Genomic DNA, 19,771 nt, shown 5'->3' on the forward strand with positions numbered 1-19,771 from the left:
TTTGGCCCACACAGATCTCATGACCCTATCCTTCTTCCCCACTGATTTGGAATCTTTATGCCAGTCTTCCACAGAGAAGCTAAAATCTAGGAATGAAAATCCTGCAAAATTTTGGTAAACAGCTGAATTAGAGGAAACAATTTTCCTCTTTCTCCAGTTTCATTCTGGAGATGAGTACAGCTCTTGCTGAGACTTACTGAGCTTCTCCTGACCGATAACTACACAAAACCTCATGGGAGTTGAGTTGCTATTTAGCCGTAGAGTAGTTTCTTTGTTCTTCACCCAACTTTATGGACATAATTACTCCACTGCTTGGGGATCCTGGTTTGCAATACGATCTCTTTGTGCTTCTGAGACTGGTTCAAGTGCTTGTTATTGCACATTAGTCCTTGAGAACTGGAAAAAAAGAATAACTATATCCTGTTTCCTTGAATTTGCAGGTTGGAGGGTAATGGTAGGGACAGGATTAGACTATCAATTCTTTTTTAACTAAACTGTTCCTTTCTGCAACATGTGATGTGTAGTTTTTTTTTAAAAATACTGAAGTTAAGGTTAAAAATGAAGTATTCCAGAGTCTGGAAATGCCAAAATGAAGGTCGCTTTCACAATCTTAACTTCTGCTCCTATAAACAGTACAGTAGTCTTTAATTATGAGATTACATGCTGTATTCCCCCCCCACAGGATTCCTGTGATGGGTTCCTCCCTGGGGTGCTCCATAGAACTGGGGTATTACTGAGCCCTCTGACCCACCAGCTCCCTCTCACACTGTGTTGCCGTGACAAGTTGCAAAGCCCTCCAAGCTTGCACTTTCACCAATATTCACACAGGTTAGGGACACACCCAGCTGCAGTCACATGCAGGCTCTCTAATCACCAGCCTCCTAGCCTAGGACCCCAGAACAGTACCGTTTGTTCTGCCCTGGTCAAATCTGGTCATTATATATGGGCTTAACCTCAATGTGAAGAGGACCATGCATAGTTGTGGTAACCAAGCTGAGATTTTCCCCAGACACCTTAGTTAAATGCACGCTGGTTTGGATTAAAACGTAAAATATATTTATTAACTACAAAAAGATAGATTAAGTGATTATAAGTGATAGCAAACAGATCAAAGAGATTACCTAGTAAATAAACAAAACCTCAAACTGAGCTTGACATACTAGATAGGTAGAATATGAAATAGCAAATTCTCACCCTGAGTAATAAACAGGCTTAAATACTGGCCTCTACAGCTGTCTGTAGTGTTTAGATTAAAAAATAACTCAATTTTCAGTTTACCTATTCTGTAGCAAGCTAATCATTTTCTCTTAAAATCATACTACTGCTTTCAAGTAAAATTAAAGGAAGATGTCATTTTCACTAATTAGTTTTATAGTATGGATTAGTTCCACAGGTGGCACTCCCATGAAAGTTAAGAATTGTGTGTGTGGCAGGATTGCAGGATCATACTAACAAAGAAATAGACATTTTAAAAACATTTTGTAACTATATATTTCTTATGTCTTAGGTTTCTTGCAAACCATCTCAAAGCACCTCATCTCACTTGAAAGCTTCTATATCTGTTGCCGAACCATTTTCCTCTAATATTGCAAATATTTCACGAGAGCTTGTTGATAATGTTTTGGAGGAACTGGACCATTCTGTACCTCTGCTGGAAATCTACCCTGTCGAGGGGCAGGATATGGTAGTATTTGATATTGCCCAGGCTTTGGACGTTGTGAGGTATTTAGCTTTTTCCCCTGTATTTTTGCCATTCAGAGATGCTAAAATGTTAACTGAGGAACTGTACCTAAAATAGAAAGATTAGAAAGATTTACTTTGCTTCATTAATAGTGTAAGAGTATTCACAAACAAAAATCTCAGTTTAAAAAGTGGTAAGGATGAAAAAGCATTTTGATGCAGTCCAGTTAATGCCCCAAAAAACCCTTGCAGTTTGATTGGATTTACTTAGTCCAGGATTGAACAGCTTTTGGACTTGAGGTTCAGCAGCTCTATCTGGATTCTGGTGCTTTGCCTTAACACTTGTGGTTTTTTTACTCTAAAAGGTGTTGACCCTTTTATCTTAATGCACCAACCATATGGTGTTTTCAAGGTTTGCAGTACTGTATCTTGAGTAGAGCCAGTCAGGAATTTTCTGACAAAATGCTTGTTAATGTGTAGAAACAAACTGTTTGCAGAAAAGGATTTCTTTCAGTGAGTCATTTCATCTTGAAAATATTTTGCCATTTCCTTCTAGCTTCACAGTGTAGTGCCGGGGTCGGCAACCTTTCAGAAGTAGTGTGCCGAGTCTTCATTTATTCATTCTAATTTAAGGTTTTGCGTGCCGGTAATACATTTTAACGTTTTTAGAAGATCTCTCTCTATAAATCTATATTATAACTAAACTATTGTTGTATGTAAAGTAAACAAGGTTTTTAAAATGTTTAAGAAGCTTCATTTAAAATTAAATTAAAATGCAGATCTTATCAGTTTAGTGCAGTGGTTCTTAACCTGGGGTGCACGCACCCCGTGGTGGTGCGAGATGCCCTTTCTGGGGGTGCAAGTCATGGGAGACTTTTTTATAAGGTAAATAATCGAAAACACAAATTAAGCACAGGCACGTAAGTACAGGGGGCCGGGGCAGGGCGGCTGGAACCCCAGACCAGCAGTGAGGTGAGTAGGGCTGGCGGCTGGTATCCCAGGCCGCAGCAGGCTGAGTGGGGCCGATGGCCAGACCCCGGCTGGCAAGGGGCCGGTGGCAGGAACCCCACACCGGTGATGGGCTGAGCGGGGCTGGCAGACAGAACCCCAGACTGGCGGTGCTCAGCCCACCACTGGTCTGGGCTTCTGTCTGCCGGTTCCTGCTGCCAGCCTGGGTTCTGTTCACCCAGGCCGGCAGCGGGCTGAGCGGGTCCGGCAGCCAGGACTCCAGCTGGCAAGGGGTTCCGTCGACCGGCTCCTGCCAACTGCTGATGCCCGCTAGCTCTCTGTTTCCTTGGCTTCCTCAAGTGTGGTGACAGTAGGGCCTAGTATATATAGTTCTTCGTTTTACCACTGCTTTCTCTTCCCCTGCCCCCAATTTGATTTTATTTTTGTATTTTGCAGGATGCAGAGTGATCAGCCTGTCAGTATCAGTAGACCTGTTTTCTGTCTGGCCTCCCTTAGCTCAGCATGGCCTAACTCAGCTTGCCTTTTTACCACTCTTGCTGACTTTTCTTATGAGTGCAGCAGAGCATCCTGCCTATACCAATAACACCATCAAAATAGCTGGAATCTATAGGGATTTGACTGAGCTTCTCTCTTCGTTTCCTTTCATGTGTTCCAAACTGGACTAGCCTGCCACTTTACTGAGCCTGACAACAATTTTCATTCAACTGATACTGCTGAGTGTCTAGTTGCTTACACCATTAGCTGCCAGCTTCAATGGACAATCCAAATGGCTGTAATCCTGTGCTAAAATGTTAGCATTAAGGAAGGAGAGTTTTGTTCCACAGCTTTAAAACCACTTCAGTAAGGCTTTAAGGTCAGAGCATGTTCATCTCAGCTTTCCTTCCCCTTTTATCAACTCTTTCTATCGTTTCTTTTTTAAAGCATTCCTCTGACTCTTCAAGGAGCAGGTCATAGACTGGGGCAGCAGCAAAAGCTATAGCTTCAGAAGCAGCAATCTTTACAACAGTTAAGATGAATAGCCTAGTATATTGGGAGTTGCTGTGTCTTTTGAAAAGGTTAATTCAGGCCTTCAGTAAGATACCTTAGTGTACGTGACCAAAAAAGCATTTCAGACTTCCTAGTCAAGTGGAAACATATTTCAGGATCCTCTCAGACTCCCAGACCTACAGTGTTTGGCCTGGAAATTAAAGTTTTTGCCTTCTAGAGCATGAATATTCAGGAGAGCTCATGGAACATCCTAGTCAAATATAGAAATTGTTCACAAATCTGGCAACTTCCAAGGATTTTGAGAACTTGATTCTCATGGTGCTCTTGAAAGGACATATTGGAGTTCCTTCTAGATAGGCACTTGCTCAGACTATGACACAATCTTCCTGAAGTTTCAGGTCTCAATGTTAGGCTATTTGTAGCATATTCCTTCCAATTCTAGCATTTTTTGCAACACCCTCATATTTCCCAATTCCTTAAAGCTGTCTCTCTGCAGAGATGGTGTTAGGAGACTAGTAGAATAGTTTAATGCTTCAGATAATCTAATTTTTCCTAAACAAATGGGGGAGTTTTCCCCATACTTATTAAAACATTTTACCTGTTCGCAATTACATTGACCAGGAGAGTTAGTTGATAGAGCCATAGGGTTAGAAGGGACCGCAAGGGTAATCTAGTCTAAAGTTGGGGGGGCTTTATCCATCTGGAATCTTTCTGTGAAGTTTTCTTGCAGATGAAATAATTCTCAGGCCTGCACCAGAATTGTGTCCCCTGAAATTATGGTTTCCACTTGAACTAATCTATTTGCTTTTCTTGTATTCTAAGTTCTTTCACCACTAAGAGAATCAGTTACTTCCTTTTAGATATTGGGATATTCAAATTCTGTTTACATAAAACTAATTCTTGAAGAAAATCGGATGCAATTTTAATTATATGCAGGACCTAAGGAAAATTGCAACAAAAGCATCATAGACACTAGTCCTAGATGGATAAATTAAGGAGTTTGTCAGGCCTACAGTTTGTTCATAAAAGATCCCCCTCCTCCTGTAAAAGTTCAGGCATATGTCCATTTCCTGGACAGAACAGCATAGTGCTTTGAAGTAATTTTGTAGTATAGCTTTGTGGACTTCAGTGCATTCCTTTATTGTTTTAAATAGATGTTTTGTCTTTGATATAACTTTTGGGCAGAAGGTCCTGCAGGCACTCTTGGCTTTCTTTCAATAAACCACTTCACATGCTGAGGGAAGGCAGAAGAAAAGTAAAACAAAATAAACCTATCCTCAAGCAGTTTTTTTTTCCTTGTGGTTCACTCTTGATGTTTCAAGTTTCCCTCCTGTTTATGTAGATACGTTTTACTGGCTACTTCCCAGTTGTAATGGATTACTGAGCACCAGGTGCCCATGATGAAGACAGGTTAAATTTACTTACCTACATGTAACTTTTCCTTCTCTTAAGTGGGCATCTGGTGCTCTGTGGGATCTCTCCCAGGTTGTCACCTAATTTGCATTCATTTCCAGTTGGAGGGGAAATGTCTCAGTTCTTCCTTTTTTCTGTTTATGGAATATTCCTGCAGAGGGAGATGGCGAAATCTTGTGATTCCCTCATATTAGGATCTTTCTTTGCTGTAAGCAGTTTCTTCCATTTCCCTGTGTTATAATCAGAATTCATAATTTATCATCTTAGCATGAGCAGTTGATTGGGGAGTTAGAGCTGATAAGAGAAGTGATTGCCTCTCTCTAAATGCCAGCACTACATTGTGAAGCTAGTGGAGTTTATTTTTTTTAGTCGTCAGGCTTGGAAGATGAGGAAGAATAACCTAGTTATAACAGATTATGGAGCACCAGGTGCCCATTTCAGAGAAGGAAAAATGAAGTGTAGGTAACTACATTTTTTCTTTTGGACAGCCATAAACAACCATATGGATGAACTTATAGAAGCGCTGTTGAGATTTTACCTAAGGCTGCTGGTGAGGTGAAGAGAGAAATCAAACTGCAGAAATTAAGCAGATTTTCCTTGCGGGGAAATAAGATTTGTGGTGTTGTAGTTTTTTATGAAGTGAAAACGTTTTTCACAACTTGAGATCACCACAGTAAAAAGTTGTGAGGTTGATTGCCAAAATAACATATGGAAGGAAGCGTTTTTTTCCCTGCTTCTCACGCAAGAACAAATGTGGTGGCAGTATCATACAGGGGGGTCCCCGGTATAAGTCTCCCCCTTGTCTGTCATTTCTCGTATCCATCGCTTACCAATAGGGGAATGGGTTCTGATCCACATAGCTGTCGCTTCACCTTTTGCAGGGCTTTTCTTTGGGTGCCTCCCCTGGGGTTCAGGAGGTGCTGGGAGGGAGGAGGAGGAGGGATGGGGTGCGCTCAGAGGAGGGGGCAGAACTGGGCGGGAAGAGGCAGGGCAGGAGTAGAGGGGGGCAGACCATTTTTTCTTATGGGGAAAAGTTCAATTCCCTGGTATCTGTCGTTTCAGTATCCATAGCCCTTTTCAAGAACGCAATACTGACATATACTGGGGACCCTCTGTAATGTCAATATATCTTTTAGGTTTTTCTATGACTTCCTTTGGAGGGACTGGGATGAAGATGAAAGTTGTGAGACCTATGCGGCACTGGTAGAAGAGAGAATTAAACTGTAAGTATATTACCCCAAAAAAGAGAGAGGTTTTTGTGAGTATTTTTTTTTTTAAAGAAGCTCTGAGGGGTCTCCTCATGGTCCATTTTAGCACTATTTACCTTGTCATAGAGTCTCTAACATTCACTTGCCACCTCTCACAGGGTCTACTGCATTGGTGCTTTAGCCCTCCAGCTAAGGCACACTTGAGTCCTACTCCTTGTGAAGAGGGGTTTTAATAAAATATAAACACCTGTAACTATTCCTTATGTGGTCAGTAACACTGATGTTCTACACCAGGAGTCTCAAACACGTGGCCGGCAGGCTGTTTCCTGCGGCCCGCTATAGGCGCTGACTCTCTCCTGCACTGCATAACCCTTTCCACCCGCTCCCGGTCATAGCACAAAGTCGAGAGGGAAACTGAGGCTCGCCTAGGAATTATAAAAATGTTACAGAAGATTTCCACTTCATCACAGACACTGTGCAGTGTCCCAACGAAGAGAACCGTGGGCAATGGGGAGGGGACCTCTGGGTGCCCAGCACCCCTAACAGAGAGACTCCTGGGCGCCCAGCATCCCTAACAGAGACCCCTGGGTGATTGGGGGGGATCTCTAGGTGCCCAGAACCTCTAACAGAGAGATCCCTGGGCGACAGTGCCCGGTGCCCCAACAAACAGTCTATCACAGGTGTCTCAAACACACAGCCCCGCCCCCACCCCACCTCTTCCCCGCCCCCATTCCAACTTCTTCCCCAAAGTCCCCGCCCCAACTCTGCCCCCTCCCTGCTCCTATTCCAACCCCTTCCCCAAATCCCCGCCCCTGCCCTGCCTCTTCTCCGCCTCCTCCACTGAGCGCACCATGTCACTGCTCCTCTCCCCTCCCCCCTGGAAAGTCCTAAGTGCAGCCAAGGAAGCGCTGGGAGGTAGGAGGAGGAGCAGGGACACAACACACTTGTGGGGAGGTGAGGAGGAGGGGGACGAGAGGGGAGATTAGCTGCCGGTGAAGTTGGTGCCTATGGAGGGCCGCAGGAAATAACATGTGGCCCGCCTTTTGGTCAGTCTTCCTCGGCCTGGTCATCTCATCCTTTGGGAGGCTCATCCAGACAGCAAGCTGTATCTGACTCTTGGCTGAAACCAGGCTTTCCTTTGGCAAAGAAGAAGCAGAGCTCTGCTTTCTTTCCTGATCAGCCCAGCACTGAGCTGGGACTTCTTTTAACTCCATACCTGACATCTGTTGCAAGTGTAATGACACAGGGCCAGTTGGGTCCAGAGGCCTTCATTAACCCCCTCCTTGCCAGCATGGGGCCTGTACGCCCTATAACAGAAGTATAATATTTTTGTTTTATTTTCACAGTTGGTGTGATATTGAGAATGGAACTATTCCTGTTCCAATTGGTCAACGTTTTAGAAAAAATCTGGAGAAGTATAAAAACATGCATTTGGAATTGATTCAGTACCAAAGTAATATTAAAGAAGAACCTACAGCAGAAGAAGCTGTTGAATGTTGGAAAAAATACTATGAACTAGTAATGCTATGTGGATTGCTGAAAATATGGGAGGACCTTCGCCTCAGGTAACCTCTATAGCAGTGGTTCTCAAACTTATTTGACTGAGTCCCCTTTCTTTGTGTCTGTAGTCATTTACGGCCCTTGCCACACAAGTACATATACCTCTGGCCAGGTGCCCAGCTCTGAAGGCAGTATTGTGCCAGCAGCAGCGCAGAAGTAAGAGTGGCAATGTGAAAAGTGCTATTTGTCAATACCATTTTTCACAGCAGACTTAGCTCCCAATTGCCACTCTTACTTCTGCGCTGCTGCTGTCCTGGGGCTGATAGCCAGAGCCCTGCAGGCGCCTCCAGGTGAAGGGTTGGTGGCGTTGGGGGGAGGAGAGCCCAGACTACATCCTGGTGAGGGATTGGGGGGTGAGGAGAGCCCTGGGATGACAGGCCTCCGGCTGTCCTCTTTATTCCCTCCCTTGGCCTCCTGGTTGTGCATGGCCCTGCTGCCCAAGCCCCAGATGCTTGGGGCTGACAGCTGGAACTCTTTTAAAAAAAAATGCATACAGCTTCTGCCTCCCGTGACACATTCCCAGGTGTGCCCCATAATTTGAGAACCACTGTTCTATAGTTACTAGTTCATACTTGGGGCCCTACAACAAAATCCATTCTTAAACATCATAATTTCTTGCTTGTCCTTTCTAAATGTTAATAGAAGTTAACTAGCACTGTAATTAATTATAAACTGTGAATTTAAAAGCTTCCTGCCAGTGGTTGAGACTGATATTCTCCCTAGTGGAATTATTATATTAAGATAACCAACTGATTGCTACATATTCTCCAGTGGAACTATTAAATCACTAAAATTTAGAAAAATCTCTGTCCTTCCATTTTTCTTTAGTTTATCAGCATACTTGAGTCCAGTCCTTATCCAGATGTTGTCTGAACTGCAGTATTTCACTGTATAAAAATATGTACTGTAAATCCATATTATATTAAAACCCCCACGTTAAAAGAAGGTTGCAAAGTCAAGCATTCAGAAATTGGTAAATGCCAGTTAAGAGTTGCCCACGGCAACCTTAATTCAGGTCCGGGTGTGCATATGCTCTCTGACAGTCTTTAATTATGTTATCACTTTTTTCCCCCCATGGGACCCCTGCCTCATTCAGTGCACAGGATAGATGGTTCACTATTCACTATTTCTTTCTATCCTCATCATTTATTGTGCACTGTACTCAGTGCAGAATTTGAACAGAATTATTAATTTGCTCATGGTGTTCTCTGTATTTTTCTCATTGAAGTATCTTAGTTCTTTATGAACATTAATTAATTAATCTTCAACATCCCCTGAGAGGCGAGATGATGATATCCCCAGTTTCCAGATAGAGAACTGAGGTACAAAGCTTACATTCAAAATTGTTAGAAGTGTAAGTTAATTTTGGGTGCTGAATTTGAGAAGCCTGAAGTTTTGTTTTTAGAGGACTTATTGTTTTATAGCACTTTATATGTTGAAAGTGCCCATTGACTTCAGTTGCAGTTGTGTGCACTCAGCACTTAACGCAAATGAACCCACATGTAACTCAAGGCAGGTACCTAGAAAATGAGGAATGCACAATTAGTGACCACCTGTAAAAAGTTTTCTTTAAGTGACATACATAGCATCACATAGGAACTCTGTGGCAGTGTCAGGGATAGAATTCAATTTCCATGTTATTCAGCTGTCCTAATGATAAGATCATCTTTTTCTTCCTGTAGTTCTCTGCCTCATTCACTACACATCTTCCAACTTCTGCAACAAATGAGGCAGCAGTCCTACAACAGTTTCACTCAGTACACAACCTTGATTCATTCCTACAGCACAGTTTGTCCTGTGAACTTAATGAGGCAGGAGTTCTGTAGGGAAAAAATATACATGAACACATAATTAAACTCTATCATAACATATGCACAAGGAAGCTGAATTAAGACTGCACAGGAAAACTTAATTTTAACATTTTCTAACTTCGGAGTGCTTGACTTTGCAACATTACTGTTAGTTTAATGTCTTATGCATGTCTTTTTTTTTTTTAAACTTAAATTTCAAAAACAAATTCCATATACTTCTACCCCGATATAATGCGACCCGATATAACACGAATTCGGATATGACATGGTAAAGCAGCGCTCTGGGGGGGTGGGGCTGCATGCTCCAGCAGATCAAAGCAAGTTCGATATAATGCGGTTTCACCTATAACGTGGTAAGATTTTTTGGCTCCCAAGGACAGCATTGTATCGGGGTAGAGGTGTATGTGGGAACAGATTTACCCCCCACATAGGTCAATAGCGTATTTGGGATCTTTTGGTTCACGGCACAGCTCTCTACCACTTAATCTGCCTTCTCTTGCTATCAGCTGTGTTAGTTCATCTTCTGTTTGGGACTGCCACTAGATGGGGACTGGAGAGACATACTTTCAGTGGGTTTCACAACGATTTCCTAGATAGCAAAGTAATGTTGAAACTTGGGAATAATGGGTTTAGTTCCAGGTTCTGCTGGGGGAGTGTGGTCTAGTAGCTCCAGACACTTTTGCTCCTGCTTTTCTTCCCTTCCCCCAACAAGCCTGTCCCTGTCCTCTTCTGTTTCTGTCCTGCCTCTTCCCCTCCCGCCCACCCCTCATGCCTTCTAATCCTCCTCCTTGCCCTGCATCTCTTGCAGATTTAAATTCTCTTTGCTTTGTAAAATGGAAGTGTTTTATTATACTGAGGGAGGAAAGAATATGAAACATAGATAATTTGAAGAGTTCCCTTTCTAACCATAACCACACTTTAAGATGTGCCTACATTTTAAGAAATGTGTCAGGGTTTTCTTGGTAGGTTTTTGTTTGGACACTCCATATGCACTTTTCATTGGGGATTGGTATAGTAAAGGAATGACGTTGTATCAATAGATGGAGTCAAACTGGTGATCTAGGCTAGAAGCTGCTTTTTTGAAAATAGCCTTAAAATATCTGTACTGGTCACTCAGACAATCTTTTTGAATGGATTATACTGGGAACAGTGTTTAAATAGAGTTCAATGTTTGTTTTCAAACATGGGTCAAAGCCCAGGACCCTAAAGCCAAATTCATGAAATATATTAATTTATAGGATTCTGGAAATGGCAGCAATGTGGAAAGTGACTTGTCTAAACAAATTTGGAAATACCAAATGTGCTGCTTTTGCATATCTTGCATTTAACACTTAAAATTTTGTGATGCTGGAGACGTTTGTTATATTTGTCATGGATGAAGATGTTTAAATGCATATATCTGTTAAAATCTAAGAAATTCAGCATAAAACTTCTTAAAGTCAAACAATTTTACATACCATCAGAAATGCTTTGTATAAAACTAATTGTAGTACATAGATTTTGGTCTAAATTACAGAGCTCATGGACCTCTGACCCCAAGGATACTGAGGCGTAGGAGAGGACACAGAGATGATGGGAAAGCTGTAACTCATATTGTAGCTAAAACAATGACAGCAGAAATGGTGAGGAAGACTTCGATTATGTTTTATATGAGTCAGAAGGACTAAGTGTGCTAAACAAAACCAAGGCCAAATGACCTATGGGATATTAGTACATAGCTGTCTTGAAGGAGATTGTTATTCAGAATTGACCTCTAAACTTTTACTTCCTGATCTAACTGAAGTGGTCGCATAGAATCCTCTCAGTCCATGGGATGAGAGAATATACATTTCTAATAGGCAATCCATTAGTCTGAAATGAACTATTGGTTGTTGTCAAAACTCCTCATATGTAAGCCTAGTAACTGCACAACAAGCTCTGTTTATTTTACCTCTCTTTGCAGAAACAACTTGTCGTCATTCCACTGCTGAGCACTTGGGGAAACCTTGGCTACTGTGGCTTGCTGGCATCCCTTCCCCCACACTTCCACATTTTCTCTCTCCTTCTCCCTCCAGCAGACCATAGAGCTCATTAGACGAGCTGACAGAAGCAGATGTGCAGCAGGGTGTTCATGGGGATCTCTCTTTTCTGGCTTGGAGGGCAGTAGCTCCACTTTGCCATGGCCAGCAATAGTCCTAGAAAAGGGTATCTCTTACCAGTTAGTGATAGACTGTCACAGGCTCATACGTTAAGAGACTGTTCTGGGTGTTTTGGAGATGAGGTGTCCACTATTACTTATTGCTCTAGGGAGCAGTGGACACCACAGCCATGAAAAAAGGTCATGAAGCTAGATGCTCTGCCTCCACAAGAGGGAACTTCATCTGTGTTTGAATTAGCTAGAAGCCTTCTACCTGTGAAAGTGACTCTTGCTGCTTTATCCAGTCTTACCACCCCAAATTCTTGCAGCCTGGCTTCATTTAATTCTGTTCCTCTCAGATGGTTCTTTGTCCCACTCATTCCCCCCTCCCCCCTGGTTTTTGTTCATCCAGAAATTCTGCCTTAATGAGATATTTGTCCCTTGAATCTGTCCGTCTCGGCCTTTCCATTGCCTCCTTTTGTTCCACCATAGCTAAGAGATATACTTGGCCTCACCTCCAGGTGTGGACACCACTCCAGAACTGAACTGAGCAAGGTACCATTCAGTGGTCTAAAACTCTGAAGTTCTGGATAACAGTGGTAAAAAGTTGCATATCTGAGTAAGCTTCCTATGCCTCTGGAGAATTAGGAAAGAATTACAGGGGAAGTTATTTTTTAAAAATACTTCTTGTTTATTCAGGGGAAAAGAATACTTCTCAGGATCTTCATGGGTTTCTGGAGGTAGACAAAGCTTCTCTAGCCTTGCCTTCAGTAAGTAAATGAAGACAAACCTGCTCAGACCCCTTTCCCTCTGGAACCTTCATAGGGTGAATTTAACAGCACAGAGCCTCCAGGCGAATGATGCTTTGATTCCATTCTATGGAGTTCCAGGTGCCTTGTGCTGTTCTGTGTCCCAGGTATGCTCCCATCCCCTAAGTGGACATTTGTTGAGCACCTGTGGGTCTAGAAGGCATATGAAAAGACCCTTGCAGACAATCTTTGGGATTACCCACTATCTGAGGGAATCCAATACCTGGCTTGGGACCAGTACCTGATCCTGTATATGTTCCAGTGAATGGGTCCATACTTTGAGGAGAAACGCCTGGAGACACATGAAATGGGATCTTGTCCATGGGGTGACTTATATACACCAAACTGATACTCGGTGCCGAGGGCTCCCCCACAGGCTCCAGAGGAGATCACAGCCCACAAGACAGCACAGTTCTCCAGTGATGAGGAGGAGGAGGAGATGCAGGGACAATACCTCCTATCTCCACGTCACTCGTCACCTAAGGTCCACTGACCAACGTGGAGCCACATGGGTCCAAGACACCAGATGAACCAACCAGGGTGTGGACCCCCATGGATGTACCCTCCTATGGCTTTCCCAATGCAACGGGCAATTTGAGAACCATGGAGCTCAAAAAGGGGTCAGCTTTCTAGCCTGTCCACAGTGCATAGATGCGAACTGTGCTCTAACCCAGCATCTCCCACACCACAACCCTTGGAGACACAGGAAGGGGGAGAGGACACAGAGATGGGCACAGACCATGACATCTTCTGTACACAATTCATCTTCTTCCCCAGATGAGGCGATTATGCCCCTACTGCCAGCCTCGGCAGATGACTTTAAACAGTTTCAAGAGCTGTTCAAGGGTCATGCAAAGGCACGACATCCCGCTAGAGGAGGTAAAGACAAACTAGCACAAGCTAGTACAAATACTGTAACCTGCATCTACCTCCAAAATTGTCAGTGCCATCAATGAGGCCATCTTGGATCCTGCAGAGACAGTCTGGCAGACACCTGCTTCTATTCTGCCCACCTGCAAAAGGGCAGATAGAAAATATTATGTACCATCCAAGGGGGCAAACTTTCTGTTTGCGCACCCACCTCCCAACTCCCTAGTTGTCGAGGCAGTAAATCACCGTAACTAACAGCCACAATTCAAGATTACACCCCATGACAAAACACAAAAGACTTGACTTGTTTGGACGCAAAGAATATTCCTCCTGCACCCTTCAGTTTCAAGTGGCCAATTATTGAGCCCTACTGGCCAAATACAACTACAACTACTATGGGAAACTTGCCCAGTTCACATCTGAGCTCCCAGAGGAAAAACAGACGCAATTCCAGGCCATTGTCACTGAGGGCCAGCTCATATCCAAAACAGTCCTTCAGGCTGCATTGGACACAGTTGTCACAGCAGCCTGAACAACGGCCACAGCTGTAGTAACACGCTGAGCCTCATGGCTTCAGCCCTCAGGGACATCAAAAGAACTCCAGACAAAAGTAGAGGACTTACCTTTCGACCGGGAATAACTCTTCTCTCAGAAGTCAGACGAGGTGCTTCATTCAGTGAAGGTCTCTTGGGCCACGGTCTGCACCTTGGGGATTTACACCAACCCTGCAAAGAGAAGAAGGAGATACCAAGCATATTAGAGACCTAGAGACTCCTTAAACAACAGACAACAACAGCGACCATACGATAATGCCAGCATCAATGGTAGGACGAGAACACTTCCAATACAGGATACTACCATTCGGCCTATCCATGGCACCAAGAGTCTTCTTCAAAACTCTAGTGGTGGTAGCGGCACATCCACACAAACAGGGAATAATGATTTTCCTGTACTTGGACGATTGCCTTATCAAAGGCCCAACTCTACGAGACACAATGGACGCAGTTCACTATCACACTATTCTGGGAGCTCGTTCTACAAATAAACAAACCAAAATAATCCATAAACCTGGTACAACAATTAGACTTTACTGGGGCACATCTTGATGCTATAAAAGCCAAGGCGTCATTAACCCTTACCAGATTCACGAACCTCATCTCAGAGGTACAAGTCAGTCCTCAAGTTCAGGCTCGCACTGTCCTACAATTACTAGGACACATGACGGCCATGACATTCGTGGTACGACATGCAAAATTACATATGCGATGCCTACGAGGTTGGCTGCACACAGTATACATACCAAGCAAACACAACCTACACAAACAAAATGTCCAGAACGCATTACAATGGTGGACAAGTCCACAAAATGTCTGTATGGGTATTCCTTTCCAACAGGAACCCCTGACAACAGTGATCACCACAGATGCCTCACTTATATGCTGAGGTGCTCACATGTGGTCAACACACCATACAGGCCAAATGGTCTCTGGGAGAGACTTAACTGCACATCAATTTGTTAGAGCTACAAGCAGTCCGCAATGCCTGCAGACATTTCCTACCTCATATATGGAACAAATCCATTCAAATTATGACCGACAATATCGCCTGCATGTTCTACATCAACAGGCAAGGAGTTGCTTGCTCACATTCTCTATGCACAGAAGCCATGAGACTTTGGAATTGGTGCATACAACGTAACAAACATCGCAACGTGTTACCTGCCAGGCTGTCAGAATGCAACAACAGACATGCTCAGCAGGTACCTCTCTCAGGATCACGAATGGGAGATGAATGGAGAGCTCCTGAGTTCAGTCTTTAAACGGTGGGGCACTCCCACCATCTATCTGTTCGCATCCCCGATTAATTGCAAATGTGTGATGTTCTGTTCAAGATCAGGACTGGGACTACGGTCACTAGGGGATGCCTTCCTCATCAAATGGGAGGTACAACTCACGTATGTGTTTTCACTGATACCAGTGATATACAAGATACAAGCAGACAGGGACAAGGTTTATCCTTATAGTTCTGACATGGCCCAGAGAGGCATGGTATCCTTCCTTACCTGTTACACATGGCAATATACACCCCGCGAGTTCTCTCTCACTGGCCGGATATGCTGACTCAACACAACGGTCGCACTGTCCATGGGAACCTGGAGATACTCCACCTGCAGGCCTGGCTCCTGAATGGTTCCACTGTGAGGAAATAACCTGCTCAGAACAAGTTAAACACGTGTTATTAAACAGCAGGAAACGGACTATGAGAAATACCTGCCTTCAAAAATGGAGGTTCTCGGCCTGGTGTCAAGGAAGACACTTGACAATGATTCAGCACCACTAGCATCTATCTTATAATACCTATTGGAGCTGAAAAGCACTGGCTTAACAATGAGCTCCATCAGAGTCCATCTTGCGGCCATTTCAGCATTCCACTGAGAGATCGAACTTTGATGTTCGCACACCCAACTACAAAATGCTTCCTCAAGGGTTTCATAAATGTTTACCCAGATGTTCAACGACTTATGCCAACATGGGACCTCAACCTGGTACTGAAATGCCTCATCCGACCACCATTCGAATCATTAGCCACCAGCTCATTACTCTACTTATCGATGAAATTAGTCTTCCTGGTCACCCTTACCTCGGTCAGAAGGATGAGCGAGATTGGAGGATCTGCCATGAGCGCCCCTTACACAACATTCTTCAAGGACAAGATCACGCTAAGTCCGCATCCTAAATTCTTACCGAAAGTAACTTCAGCATTTCACATGAACCAATCTATTCACCTACTGACATTGTACTCTAAGCCTCATGGTACTCCAACAGAAGCCGCCCTACACACTCTAGACATTAGAAGAGTGCTAGTGTTCTACCTTGAAAGAACCAAACCTTTCAGGAAATCCCCTAGACTTTTCATCTTTACTACTGAGTGCTTGAAAGGAGACTTTATATCCACTCAGAGATTATCCAAATGGATTTCCACATGCATTCAAACATGCTACCATATCTGGAATACAGAACCACCGGAGCACATTAGAGCACATTCTATTAGGTCCATTTCATCTTCAGTAGCATTCCTTAATAATGTTCCAATACTAGAGCTCTGTAAGGCAGCCACTTGGGCCTCCGTCCACACATTCACAAAGCACTATGCAGTCACACAGGACTCCAGGGCTGACGCCGTAGTGGACCTCACAGTACTTACCTCAGTGACTCAATTGAACCCAAAGTCCCTGCAGCCCTTAGAGGAGCACTGCTCTACAGTCACCTAAAGTGGAACACCCACAGGGACACTACTCAAAGGAGGAAGAAAGGTTACTCACCTTGTGCAGTAACTGGAGTTATTTGAGATGTGTCCCCTGTGGGTGCTCCACTACCCACACACCTCCCCTCTACTGTGGCGTTCACAGTGAGGACTCTGCGGTAGAGAAGGAACTTGAGGGCTCAGGTCATGCGCATGCTACACGCGGCACCAACAGCACCGCAAAACACCAACTACGCATGCACGAGACCATAAATCTCCGATCGACGGTGCCAGGACGCACTTCCCCCCTAAAGTGGAGCACCCACAGGGACACACACCTCAAAGAACTGAAGTTATTGCACAAGGCGAGTAACCTTTCCTTCTGCTCCTCTGCATTTGAAGACTGTTCACCAGACTTCCTCACTTAGGGAGGCTCTCCTAGAGCACCTTTAAACTTGGGACCTATGGCCCTTTCAAGAAGCTTGTCTCTACATAAATATCCTAAAGCTCAAAGGCTTCTGTCTGGCATGAATGCACTAGAAACTAATGATATACCTGAGATACATCAATGATATTTTCATCATCTGGACAACAACTTAAACTCCCTCATAGATTTCCACCACAACTTCAACCACCACCACCCATCCCTTAAACTCTCTCTGAAACACTCCCACACTAGCATCAACTTCCTGGACACCCATATCAGCTTCAACAATGGAACCCTACAGACAACTATATACAAGAAACCCATAGGTCACCATACCTACTTTCATAAATCCAGTAGGCACCCTAAAGACACCAAGAAATCTGTTATCTGTAGCCATGCACTCAGATACCACAGAATATGCTCTGAGGAGAGAGTCTGAGTATACACCTCAATTCACGCAAAATTGCCTTCACCAAACAAGAACACTCCACCAGAGAAGTAGATTGCTTCATGGAACAGGTCATCCAAATACCCCGAGAGAACGTGCTTCAATACAGAAATAAACCCTCCTCTAACCACACCCCCATAATTGTCACCTAACACCCAACGTTGGAACCCACATGGAGGTACCATCAAAACAACCACAATCCATACTTGATGGGGACCGCATCCTGAAAGATATCTTTCCTTAAACTCCTCTTCTGGCCTTCGAACAGTCCCTCAGCCTCTCTGAGCTCATAATCAGAAGCAAATTCCCCACAGACCAAAACATACCAATTCAAAGTGGCACCAGACCCTGTCACAACAACAGATGCAAAACCTGCAGATGTGTCTCCACTACTACAGTGATCAACACTCCCACACCTTTCAAGATCCATGGGTCCTACACATGCCTATCACAACATGTGTACCTCATCCAGTGCACTCAATGCCCCAATAACAAATATGTGAGAGAAGCCCCACTATGCTCTCAAATGAACTTACACAGGAAAATGATAAAAGACAAAAAAACACCATATCACCTGTGGTTGAATGCTTTTCACAAAATGATCACTCTGTATCTGACCTATCTGTTCTCATCCTCAAAGGAAACCTTCACAACACTTTCAAAAGATGAGCTTGGGAGCTTAAATTCATAACTTTGCAAGGCACTAAAAATCATGGATTGAGTAGACATACTGGATTTATAGATTACAACAATCTATAACCCACTAACAGTCCCCCCAGCTGGCTTTCCCTCCCGCCTTTCCTTTCCCCCCTATCACTGCAGGGTTGTTCACCTTGAAAGGTCCCTTGAAATATGTATGAACTACTTATGCTAAACAATCTGTTCCACTTTGTATTTAGCTGTGACACTCTTGAGTACATTTCCCAGACCTGAAGTAGAGCTCTGAGTAAGCTTGAAAGCTTGTCTCTGTCAGCAACAGGAGTTGATGCAATAAAAGATATAACCTCACCCACCTTGTCTGGTATGAAAGGCATTTGTACTGTTACTCCAGGAATCTATGACTATGTGCTGATAGACACAGAAATATGGGTAGCAATACTGCAACCTCCCCTACACTAATATTGCAACCAGTCCACAACTCCTTTTTTTGGGTCAGGACTCTTACAATTATAACACTGAAATTTCAGATTTAAATAACTGAAATCATTAAATTTGCAATTTTTAAAATCCTATCATCATGAAATTGACCAAAATGTACCGTGAATTTGGTAGGGCCCTAATTATGAATTGTTCCTTCTACTAATCCCTCCCCTTATCTTTCTCTCCTCCTCCCTTCATCATTTACTTTTTCTTCCTTTATGCCAATAGTATATTGTAACAGGTAGATGTCATTAAGCATGCCTACTTGGGGCATGGTGTGGCCTTGCAGTCCTGGTGCCCTCTTATTCTGTTGAGGTCATGCAATGATTTACTCAGACTTGGGAACAGAACAAGATACACTCTTTGTGATGTTTTATTAACTTTTTTTTTTTACAGGAGTATAAAAAGCTGCATCTCATAATGCCCCTCAACTCCATCCCTTCTTCTGACTGGGGGCTAATGCTGACAAGCATCCTCTTCCAAGTTCAGGAGTTCCTAGCACCCATTCCAGAGCTGGGTTAACATGCAAAACAAACTCATGCATCTCAGATGAAGAGTACATCCACAGAACTCCCCTTGGAGCAAGATTATGCCAGCTGGCCCCTTTTTTACTCCTTTCATGTGTCAGCTTGGAGATGAACAGGCCATAGTTATCCTCCTGCTAGAGCAGTGGTGGGCCACCTGCGGGCCGTATGCAGCCTTTCAGGGTAATCCACTGGCAGGCCACCAGACACTTTGTTTACATTTGCATGGCCGCCCACAGCTCCCAGTGGCTGCGGTTCGCTGTTCCCGGCTAATGGGAGCCGCGGGAAGCGGTGCAGGCTGCAGGGATGTGCTGTCCGCTGCTTCCCGCAGCTCCCGTTGGCCAGGAATGGCAAACTTGGAGCTGCAGGCGGCTGTGCAAATGTAAACAAACTGTCTCGCGGCCTGCCAGCAGATTACCCTGGTGGGCCGCGTGGGGCCCACGGGCTGCCCACCACTGTGCTAGAGTCTTTGGGAGCACTTCCCTCCAACTGAGAGGCTTTTATCAGGCCCAGGTATGTTTTAGCTAGTTAGTTGCCTAGATGGCTTTGCTCTCCTTAAAAAATCC

General features: G+C 44.0%; 1 protein-coding gene and 1 long non-coding RNA gene across 2 annotated transcripts in view; one reads left to right on the forward strand and one right to left on the reverse strand.

The window, feature by feature from the left end:
- The window catches only part of SHCBP1L (SHC binding and spindle associated 1 like), a 49,208-nt gene that overhangs the window by 9,858 nt on the left and 19,579 nt on the right, over nt 1-19,771 (forward strand). Inside the window, exons 3-6 of the mRNA XM_045028302.1 lie at nt 1,508-1,722; nt 6,186-6,272; nt 7,604-7,822; nt 11,145-11,250. Of these exons, the coding sequence (XP_044884237.1) occupies nt 1,508-1,722; nt 6,186-6,272; nt 7,604-7,822; nt 11,145-11,250 (627 nt within the window). The remainder of the gene's footprint in view (nt 1-1,507; nt 1,723-6,185; nt 6,273-7,603; nt 7,823-11,144; nt 11,251-19,771) is intronic.
- On the reverse strand, nt 1,152-15,681 carry LOC123376370. Its single transcript, XR_006581765.1, has 7 exons — nt 15,486-15,681; nt 14,047-14,148; nt 13,483-13,566; nt 11,559-11,802; nt 7,474-7,564; nt 5,062-5,200; nt 1,152-1,789 (listed from the first exon to the last, which is right to left on the reverse strand). It is a non-coding gene; the product is annotated as an uncharacterized LOC123376370 (long non-coding RNA).

Source organism: Mauremys mutica, chromosome 8 (assembly GCF_020497125.1).
Source record: "Mauremys mutica isolate MM-2020 ecotype Southern chromosome 8, ASM2049712v1, whole genome shotgun sequence".
Classification (NCBI taxonomy): Eukaryota; Metazoa; Chordata; order Testudines; family Geoemydidae; genus Mauremys; species Mauremys mutica.